Here is an 11,198-nt window from a genome sequence, read left to right on the forward strand (position 1 = left end):
TCTAAGGGAGAAGAGAGGGCCCCTGAAACAGTTCCTTTGTATTGGTGCAGTTCAGATGTACATAATGATCACATTTATCATAGGGAATTTGGACTTGTATGTGCTGTATCTTGCTTTCTCTTTTTTTTTTTTCTCATTGCCATCGACTCACTTTAGCCCATCTTCCCCTCCTTATTTACAAATTCTATGTTTATTTTTTTCTTTAGTTTTCCTTTTATTTTTCTCCTGTTAAGGTACATGTGTGACATCTGCCGACTTCAACCCTTAAGGTCAGAGAGAGGGGAGGGCCTCGTTCTGATGTCTGTCCTTCATGTGAGAAAAGTAGAGAGAACCTGTTTCCACTCCAGGTGAGGGCCTGAGGATGGTGAGGAAATGCCAGCCCAGAAAGACTGTTTGTGAACAATCCAGACACATCTGTGTGGTTGGTCCTGGACCCCACAGGAGCAGGCCTGTAAGAATTATTCATTTCTCGATATTGTTTTCAGTCTCCTTTTTCAGAGTAGTGCAGTTTTCCACAGTAGAGCTCTTTCACTTCCTTGGTTAGATTGATTTCTCTGCATTTCATTTTTCTTGATGTTACTGCAGAAAGCAATTTCTACCTCACTGCTTTCTCCAGAAAGTCTTTTCATTTCTGTGTGCTGATTTTGTAGCCTCCTATGCTACTGAATTTGGTTATTAATCCTACTAATCTTTTAGTGGAGATTTCAGGGTATTCTCTATAGACAATCATATCATCTCCTAATAATGATAATTTAATCCTTTCTTTCCTATAAATGTGTCTTCAATTTCCTTCTCTTGCCTGATTGTTCTGACTAGGAGTAGTGACACTGGGCATCCATTTCTTGTTGCTGATTTTAGAGGGAAAGCTTTCCACTTCTCCCCTTTAATACTATTTGGTCATTGCCTTGTCACACATGATTTTTATGGAACAGAAGAGGACCTTCTATAACTATTTTCTTCAGGATACTCATCATGAATGAATATTAGCTTTTGTCAAATGTTTGTTTTATCTCTATTCAGAAGACCATGTACTTTTGTCCTGGCTTCTCTGCAGGCATTGCATTATATTTTTGTTTGAACCACTGTATTGTATGGTTCACCATACCTATATCAGTGGAATGAGTTCTACTTGGTCACTATATATGATCTTCTGGATGATTTAGTGCATTCTATTTGCTGGTAGTTTATTGAGAGTTTTTGCATCTATATGCATTAAAGAGATAGGGCTATTGTCTCCCTGGTCTCAGGGAGGTGACCCTTGCTGTGAGGATCTTAACCAGGTTACAGGAGGAGACATGTTCTGTTGGCAAAGGGTTTAGGTCCTGATTGGCCTGGAATTAGTAGAGGAACTTGGGTGAGAAGTAAAGGTTGTTGATATTGGTGCATGTTTGTAGTACATAATGAATGCACTCATCTTGGGAAGTTGCTACAAGTGCATCACCCATGTTCATTCCTTTTTACTCTATTTCTCTCTCCTTGACACCTTCCTTTTTTATTATTAAATGTATCAGTACAACTTAGACATACATGTTGGTCAAATTCATCATACTGAATTTCTACTTGTAAAGTGTTTGGAGTACATAGTGACCACATTTCTCATAGGGACTTGGTCCACAGGAAAAGTACAGAGTTTCCTACTTTTTCACTTAAAAAATTAAAAAACTGAAAAAGCAATAATGAAGACTACATCAAAACAGCACAAAATCAACAAAACTGATACATGACCTAAAAACAAAATGATAGAAATTTGCAGTGGTTGCTGTATTACATAGTGTTATCTGCAACGCAGTTGCTCAGTCCACTAGACATAAGAATGTAAGCTGGATCAAACAATTGAAGATACTAACAAGTAAAAAAAAAAAAAAAAAAACACAAAATAAAAGTACTATACATGGAAGAGCCCCAAAACTCCACAAAAAACTCCTAGAATTAATCAACAAATTCAGTAGCATAGCTGGATACAATGTCTACACTCAAAAATCAACAGTATTCCTATACAAAAACAATAAACTAACTGAGAGAGAAATAAGGGAAATCATACCTTTCCAATAGCATTCAAAAAACTTACATTCTTAGGAATCAATCTAACAGAAGAAGTAAAAGATCTATACAGTGAAAATTACAGTATTCTGATAAAAGTGATTGAAGAGAATTTAAAAAAATGGAAAGTTATTCCTTTCTTGTGGATAGGAAAACCAACATTGTGAAAATGGCCATACTCCCAAAATTGTTACACAGATTCAATGCAATTCCAATGAAGGTACCACTGGTATACCTCAAAGACCTAGACAGAATATTCCTAAAATTCATCTGGAGCCAAAAGAGACTGAAAACGGCAAAAGCAGTCCTGGCAACAAAGGCAAGGCAGGAGGCATCACAGTTCCTGAGTTTCCCCCTTTTATGTTATGTCCCAACTCTCTTTTATCATTCTTTCCATCTCTTGACTTCCGCCCACATGCTAAAATCAATCCAATATTTACTAATATTTATCTTTCCTTTCACTCTTTGTTTGTATTTTTTATTTCTTGTATAAGAAAAGCATGATACTTAAGCTTGGTATCAGATTTTATTTACTTAACATTATGTTTTGGGGTACATCCATTTTTTTAACAAATGAATTAGGATTATGTTTTTATATGAAAATTGTATTCCCTTGTACTTAAATACCACATTTTCTTTATGCATTCATCTGCAGATGGACATATAAGCTCCATCAAGGATTTAGCTATTAATAATTGTGCTATTATAAACATGGGTATGAATACATCACTGCATTTTGATATTGTTAATTCTCTCAGGAAGACGTTTGGAAGAAGAATATCTGAGTTGAAGGCAATTTCTAGTGATAGTTTTCTCACTAATCTGCATACTGATTTCCACAGCATTTGTCCCAGTTAACACTCCCACAAGGAGTGAACAGGGTTGCTCTCTATAGCCCCCCACCGTGCTCACCAGCATTTGCTCTTGTCAGATAGCCATAGCTGTTCTTTTTGCAGTGGCATGAAATCCTATTGTTCATTAATTTAGATTATTTGAATGGCCAGCAGTGCTCACCATGTTTCCATGTGGGTTTTGGCTATTTGTACCTCTTCATCTGAGAGTCATTCATTTCAGAAGCCCATTTCTTGAGTGGATATTTGAATCTGTGGGCACTAATTTTTGGGCATATTTATATGTTCTAGATATTTATCTGTAGTCTGAGAAGCATCTGCCCATTATTTTCCCATTCTTAAGGTTGTCTATACAAACAACAGATTGCTTCCTTTGCTGTGCAGATGTCTTTAAATTTGACACAATCTCATTTGTTGATTCTTGATATTATTTAGTGTGCACCTGGGATTCTTTTCATTAAGACCATCCCTATGACTACGTCTTCCAGAGTATTATGTATTTTGTTTCCAGCAGAATGTTTCCATTTTAAAGCTTTGATTTTAATATAGTGCATGGTGAGATATTGGTCCAGGGTCAATCTTTCTCCTGTGGAGAGCAAGTTTCCCCAGCTCCGTTTGTTAAAGTGGCTGTCTTTCCTCCAAGGGTAGTACTTGACCCCTTGTGAAGGATATCATAGCTGAGTTTGCTTGGTATTGTTTCTGTTCCCTCTGTTCTGTTTTATCGATCCAGAAGTCTGATTTTCACCAGTACCATGCTGTTTTCATCACTGTAGCTTTGTGATTTATCTTGAGGTCTGGGGCTGTTATTCCTCCAGGCACACTATTTTTGCTCAGGATAGATTTTGCTATTTTAGGTCACTTTTGATCTTGTGTGAATTTTAGGATTGTTTTTCCTAGATCTGGAAGAATGCTATTCATATTTACATTGGGATTGTGTAACATCTGTGTAACAGTTTGGAATTATCATCATTTTTAACTATGTTGGTTGTGCCTTTTCAGGCACAAGTGATATCTTACCAGTTATTCATATCCTCTTCGGCCTCCTTTTTCACAGTGCTGTAATTTTTGTTGTAGAGGTCTTTCATTTCCTTGGTCATGTTAATTCTGAAGTATTGCATTTTTTATTGCTGTTATTGTGAAAGGTATTGTTTCCTTCATTTCTGTCCCAGTGAGTTTATTCCTGGTGTACAGGAATGTTAGTGATATTTATGTGTTGACTTTGTAACCTGCTATGCTACTGAATTTGGTTATTAACTCTAGGAGAACTTTGGTGGTGTTTGGGTCATCTTCAAGGTACAGGATCTTCTTATCTACAAACACTGGTAATTCAATTCTTCCTTTGTTATATATATACCTTTAATTTTTTTCTCTTGCCTGATTACTCTGACAAAAGTGTTTAGAATTACTTTGAACAGCAGTGGTGAGAGCTGACATCTTTTTCTTTTTCCTCTCCCCATTTAATAGAAATTTCTTACCAGGAGCTGGGGATTTAGCTCAGTGGCAAAGCGCCTGCCTGGCAAGCACAAGGTCATGCGTTCGGTTCCCGGTATCGGACAAAAACCAAAAAAACCAAAAAAAAAAAAAAAAATTCTTACCGTATTTCACAAATGGTTTTAACAGAGAGATTTTATTTTCTTCTATCTATATTTTATAAAATTTTTTTTCATTAATGGATTGTAATATTTATCAAAGGTTGAAATTCGTTCATTTTTATCCTTAGTTCTTTATATGCAGCATATTACATTTTTTTAGTTGAGTGAATCCTACTTGAGCTTGCTGATTTGGTGCATTCTATTTGCCATTATCTTCTTGAGGATTTCAGTATTTATGTTGACTAAAGAGATTGATCTGTTGTTCACCTTTCTAAATTGGTCTTTTTCTACTTTGGGACCTACTAGCAAGAATGATTTTGGGAATACTGTTTCTCTTTCAATTTTGTTGATGATTTTAAGGGGTATTTTCCTTAGATCTTCTCTGAAGTTCTTGTAGAATTCAAGAGTACATCCTGCAGTACCTGGGATTTTCTTATTTGATATTCTTCAACTTCATTCTCCAGTATTGGATTATTCAGAATTTTTATTTGTTGGTGATCACTTCTACTGCCCACACTTTCAATACAATATTTAGTCTCCAGGATTTCTCATTGAAAGTTTTCATGGACAGTAATTCTTTTTAAATTGTCCTTTTGCATTTTGTATCATTTAATCTAGCTCAGTTAGTTTTAATTAATGTACTTGTTAACTCCTTGATTATCCTGTGTAATTACTTCATTATCTCTATATTTATATCTTCTATGATTCTGCTGAGATAAACTGTGTTCTTTCTTCTGAACTCCTGTGTTACCATTCCAAGTAATTCAGGTATGTGACTTAAGCTGTTCTCTCCTTTGTAGTGCTCTGGATGGTATTCGGAGGAGTTTGAAATTTTGGAAGCTATTTTGGGGCCCTGTCTTCTCACATTTTGTATTTGTGGTCAGAGGAGTATGTATGTGTTGAATTTTGAGGCACTCAGAGTTGAAAGATTTGTTGCTAGAGACCTGTTTGTTTAGTTTGCTTCGAAGATGTAGTGCGGGTATACCTAACAACGGTTGTTTTTCTGTGGCCTAATATCTGCCCCCTCTCATAATTTGGAAGGGGAGGATACACTGCAATTGGTTCAACAGCAAGTTCTCTAGCACTGTATCCTGGCCCTGTTAATGTCACAAAGGTAATTTGGGAATTGTCATAGAGTGAAAACCCATTGATGGTAACAATTATGTGACCCTGGCAATGTCAAGCAAAACAACTGCAATAGTATCTTGCAATACAAATTAAATATTAAAATACAAATGGAAGCAATAATGTACCATGCTTAGCCAAATAAGGCAGAAATCCACAATAATAATATAAACATAAAAAACCATATATTGACATACACCTAATACGTATTATTTAAAAGTATTACATTTCCTCTTATTGTACAAAAATTCAACAGTGATTTTGAAGTGTTACCTAACTGTAAATATTAACAAATCCTAGTGTTTATACTATTAAAGATATAAGGATCTGGGAAAGGGAGAATGCATGAAGAAAAATATAAAAATTCAAATTTTATGATATGAGAAGGAAGACAGGGAATTGGAACAATTATCCTACTATGAACTAGAAGAATGCTTATAGAATTAGATAAAAGTAACAGAAAGTACTGGTGGAAAATTGAAGATAACAGAAAAAAAGGAGAAAAGAAATTATATAAAGAATAAAAATACAGGAAAATTAAAAGGAAAAGGAGGGGGGAAATAAGATGTGAGAAATAGATAAGAAGAAATTTCTTTGTGACTTTAAGTGAACATTTCACAATCTGCACTTTTTGCATCTAGAAATTCTCCATTTTCTCAGACACCCATCTTCTTTCACAGGCTATAGCTGTGTTCAAATCGAGAGGTGTCTCTGCTCACAGTGGTAGATAAGGAGGGCAGCCAGGTACCAGATCCGTGCTGGGTACAGGGAAAGGAGAAGGACTCCAATAACCAAGCCAAAACTTTCACATCCAAAGCAACTCAGTCTGGCCCTGGCCTCCGGTCAAAGAGGGTGGGCTCTGTGCTCTCCTTATCTCAGCTCAGACCCTTCATGGTGTCTCTTTCCTGCTCCTCCTCTGTCCAGGACGGTTTCCTGAGACTGCCTCTCACCCAGTCACTGTGGTAGGGTAACACTGAGAACCCTGAAGTCTTCCCATGGCTGTTCTGAGTCCCTGGTTCAAACACTCCACCCTTCTGCAGAATGGAACCCAAACACATGCACTCTCCAAGGATATGGCTGGCACCTACACAGTGGACGCTAACCCACTGCTTCCCTTGGAAGGACTCTGTGAGAGCAGAACTCCACACTGCCCTGTAGATCACGGCACCTGCTAGTCCACGGAACCACCTTTCCTTCCTGGGACTTCCTGAGGACCTCGGTTTCAGTTTATTTATTTATTTATTTATTTATTTATTTATTTTGGTTTTGGTTTTGGTTTTTCTCCGGTACCAGGAACCGAACTCACGACCTTGCGCTTGCCAGGCAGGCGCTTTTTGCCGCTGAGCTAAATCCCCAGCCCCTCGGTTTCAGTTTAGTTCTTCAGATTTCTTCAGATTTTCCTTTTCCCATGAGACAGAAGCCACAGAGAATTGTTTTGTTTTCTTTTCTGGAAAGCACTGTGGTATTTGTATTATTTTTTTTACTTGTGTGTTTCTACTTTTGCTGTCATTTCCTTATGGATTCCTAGGAATCTACTTGTCTTTATGTTTTTCTGTTGCTTGTTTTTACCAACTTAAGATTTTCCATATTCTGAATTCTAAATCGTGCAAAGGCTTAATTGCTATTGTTAACCACTCTGCTCTTTGACAGCACTGAAGGTTCATTAGGTAACCCACACCTATAAACAAAGTGACACGTAAGATCCTGTCTTCCCCTATTATCAGCTTGGAGTTACTGGTGAGGGGTCTGCATAGTATTCCTTTCAATTCTGCAATGTGGATTTATTGAGCAAGAAGTGAAGACACTGCTCCAAAGGGCAACTGCAATTCCACAGAGGTAGCAACAAATGATTGGTAAATGGAGGAACCACGTTTGGGCTTTTACCTTAAGATTTGAGGTGCCTGCTATCCAGAAAAAACACACCCAGAGGCGTGTGCTCGTCCTCTGGGTCAACCTTCAGAGGCCCTAAGTGGCATGCTCACTTCGGGCTCAGGCAGGAAGGTGGAGAGTCATCACAGAGATAGGAGCAGGTATGGCCAAGAGGAAGATGGAGAAACAACAGGAGCACAGAGGGGTCACCTCACTTGTGACCTCACTGCTGAGACAACATACCTGACATCTGCAACTCAGTGGAGGAAAAGTTGACTGGGGCTCATAATTTATAGAGCTTTCAGTCCATTGTCAGCCAGATCCCAGGTAGAACAGCAGAAGAGAAGGAAATGGTGGGAGGAAAGCTATATATCCCAAGTCTTACAGGAAGCAGATGGTGAAGAGGGCCTCCAGGATGGAAGATACAGCCTGCACTATCACACACAGTGAGCCTGCTCATCCTAAAAGGGCCCACCTCCTGAGAGCAGGTCAGCTGTGAGCCCCTACAGGAATTCAGCTTCTAAACGTTCTGCCTATGACCCCATGGGCCTTCAGGGTGAAATCTAGATTAAACCATAACAGGGGTCCTGAATCACAGGGAGATGGGCACAGATCCTGCTGTCAGCAATGAAGTCCTCATGAAGGGGTGACAGAATGGACGCCTTCTGACTTCTTTGAGAACCCTAGAGATGTCAGGGGCATGAGGAAAATTTTCACAAATGTTCTGAATCATTGGTCTCAGAGAGCTCAAGGCCTTGGTACAAATGGGCTGAAATTCAGGCAGCAGAAGTAGGATGCCAGAGATAATCAAGGGGCTAGGTGAGGTAGAGGTCACCCACTCTCCTGAACACACCATACGCTAGCCTCACCTATCCCTTTGTCATCTGTTGTCAGACCCAGGAAACACAGGGACACTGGCTTCCCCTCACTTTTTCTTTAAGTGTCTCCACACATAGGGTTTAAATTTCATTAAGGAAGCCCTGGATCATCCAAGGGAGAACCTCAGACTTAACCATTTATTCAAATAAGAAAGGATCAGGTTCCTGCTCCTAGGCCACGTGGACTGCAATTATTTTTCGCACCTCCAGCTGTTGCCTCAAGGAACTCTGTCCATGTGAGTTTCTCCTTTACTGCTGTTTGTACCCTATCAAGCAAGGAGACACTTTTTTTCCTAGGAGTTTGCCTCGGGCCAGTAAAGGGCTGTGGTTCAGGTCCTGCTCACAATAGTTGAGGAACTTGAATGAGCACAAAGGGGACCATTCCCCCAGAAGAGCAAGAACCACACAGGGCCCAGCCTACCCCTCCCATGAGGGTTGGAAGACAGGGGCTCTGCTGAGGTCTGCAGCCTGAGCTGTCCCCCATGTCCCTCATAAGAATTCCAAGAAACAGGAGCAGAAAGTCTTGGTCTGAGGAAGTGTCCACAGATCACAAAGCAGAGGAGGCCCAGGAGTCAAGGTAAGGTGCATGCACTTAGTATGCATCTATGGCGCAACCCAAAAAGGACAGAGAGGAGTCCTTTTGCCCAGGCTTCCCAATCACTGTTGTCTGTCCAAAAGACTTCGCTGAGGTTAAGCTGCAGCATGAGGAGGAGTTTCACTTCCTGACACAGTTCTTGGAGACACTGCCTTCTAGGACAGGACTCTGGGAACACCACGCAAAGAGAAGACCAATAATGGATCTTTCTGGGAGCTCACAAGTATACTCTTGTTGGGTGAGAACACTCACACTGTCCCTCTCTCCTCCAGGTATCTGAATCCTTATCACCAAGTGCTTGCTGTCCCTAAGGGTACACAGCACATTTTCCTGGCCAGAAGACACAGCTCAGAATGCATAGGGGAAGCCACCTTGTCCAAAGAAAGTCATGAGGACTGGTAAGTGTGCAGGTGTTGAAGGCTGTCAGAAAGGAAAAAGGGCCCACCGCTTCCTCTGGCTCCCCCTCCTCCAGTACCCAAATCCCTGCTGCATCAAGTGAAGTGTGCTGGGCGAGGACACCACGTTCACCCCAGAATCCTCAGGGTGTGTCCTCTCTCCCCCACAGCCATGGCCTCCAGTCAGAGCAACCGATCCAGTGAGCACTGCATCCCTCAGGAGGAGGATCTATGGACCTCCCCAGACCTACTTGTCCTTCAGTTGCTGTGCCCTCTGTACCAAGATAAGAAGCTAACTAAACTGGTGCCTATCCTGCTCCACAAGTTTCAAAACAAGAAGCCTATCACCAAGAGGGAAATACAACATAATGTAGAACCCCGTCACCGCAGGGACTTCATCCCATTATTCAAGGCAATCTGTGAGTGCATGTGTCTGGCCTTTGGCATTGATGTGCAGAAAGTGGATTCCCATAGCAAAAAATATGTCCTTTTGCCCATCTTAGGCCTCACTTATAATGGGATGCTGGGTGATGATTTGCAGAGCATTTCCAAAATCAACCTCCTGGTAGTCATCCTTATCATCATCTTCTGGAAGGGAAACCATATCAGCGAGGTGGATTTAGGGGAATTCCTGAGAAGAAGGGAAATGTTACCTGAAAGGAAGTGCTTTGTTATTGGGGAGCCCTGGGAATTCATCAAAAAGGATTTGGTACAGCTGCAGTACCTGGAGTATAGGCAGGTGCCCCATAGTGATCCTGCTCAGTACGAGTTCCTGTGGGGTCCAAGGACCCATGCTGAAACCAGCAAGATGAAAGTCCTAGAGCATTTGGCCAAGGTGAACAGGCGCGATCCCGGGTCCTACACACATCTCTATGCCGAGGCTTTGAGAGAGGAGCAAGAGGCTGCCCATTCCTGTGCTATGGGCCAGTGAAGGGGCAAGGTGCCAGGCAGACACAGGGAGTGCTCCTCATCACATGGCTGTCTTAGTTCCCACACCATGTGAAATGAGTCCCATTCTTCAGTTCGTGTTTCTGGATATCACATTTTTCTAAGTACTCGAGAGCCAGGTGAGAAATAAAGTCCCATGTACATCATCTCTATGTCTGTACCATATGGATGACTTCAAAATAGACACATATATTCCTTATGATATTTGAACTGCTGCTCCTTTTCTGCAATTTTGACATCACTTGTAAATGTTATTTGAGTGATGGTAGTGATCACATGTATATTTTTAATTTGTGATTTTGAAGATTGATTGTGATATCTAATGTCAATGTGATTTTGTGTGGTATTGATCACACAGGAATTTTGCTCTTCTTTCCAAATGTAAGAGTCTGCTATTTTGTCAATCCAACTTGGAAAGTTTTCATCTTATTTTCAAGAACATTCCATAGATTTTGGTAAGACTTTGCATGGAAATGTGAAAGAAGTTTACATCAAGTTAAATGGAGTACAGGAATAGATATTGGGATAAAAATCCTTGGTCTCTTATTTCCTCTTAAATGTTGTCCTTTACTATTAAAATATCTGAATAACTGAGTATGCTCAGTTTATTTAATTATCTGAGAGAAATGTACCATCAATAAAGAATCCTTTCTTCTCACGGGCACATTGACCCTAAATCTTTATGCACGTGTGGTCTTTGGAAGGCCTTATGTCTGTGGTGGAGATATGAGTACATCAGACTCAGCAGGATCAAACCTACCCAGTGAGATGGTGGAGCCAGGACCTAAGGAGAATGAAAATGCTCCCTGAGTCGGGGGGAATCTATCAGAGAGAAGCTCTGGATGAGTACTGAGCCCTGGCAGTTTGTTCCTAAGTGTAACTGCATTTGCTTATGAGGAAGTAGA

At 40.3% G+C, this 11,198-nt stretch overlaps 1 protein-coding gene across 2 annotated transcripts in view; it reads left to right on the forward strand.

Moving 5' to 3' along the window:
- Positions 1–10,958, forward strand: part of LOC102023167 (melanoma-associated antigen 10-like) — a 28,500-nt gene extending 17,542 nt beyond the window's left edge. For both annotated transcript variants that reach the window (XM_005406403.1, XM_005406402.1), the window contains exons 2-3: positions 9,223–9,348; positions 9,516–10,958. In XM_005406403.1, coding sequence (XP_005406460.1) covers positions 9,339–9,348; positions 9,516–10,276 — 771 coding nt within the window. In that variant the 5' untranslated portion in view covers positions 9,223–9,338 and the 3' untranslated portion in view covers positions 10,277–10,958. The remainder of the gene's footprint in view (positions 1–9,222; positions 9,349–9,515) is intronic.
- Positions 10,959–11,198: the final 240 nt, after the last annotated feature.

The sequence above is a fragment of the Chinchilla lanigera genome, unplaced genomic scaffold, assembly GCF_000276665.1.
Source record: "Chinchilla lanigera isolate Chin_1 unplaced genomic scaffold, ChiLan1.0 scaffold00097, whole genome shotgun sequence".
NCBI lineage: Eukaryota > Metazoa > Chordata > Mammalia > Rodentia > Chinchillidae > Chinchilla > Chinchilla lanigera.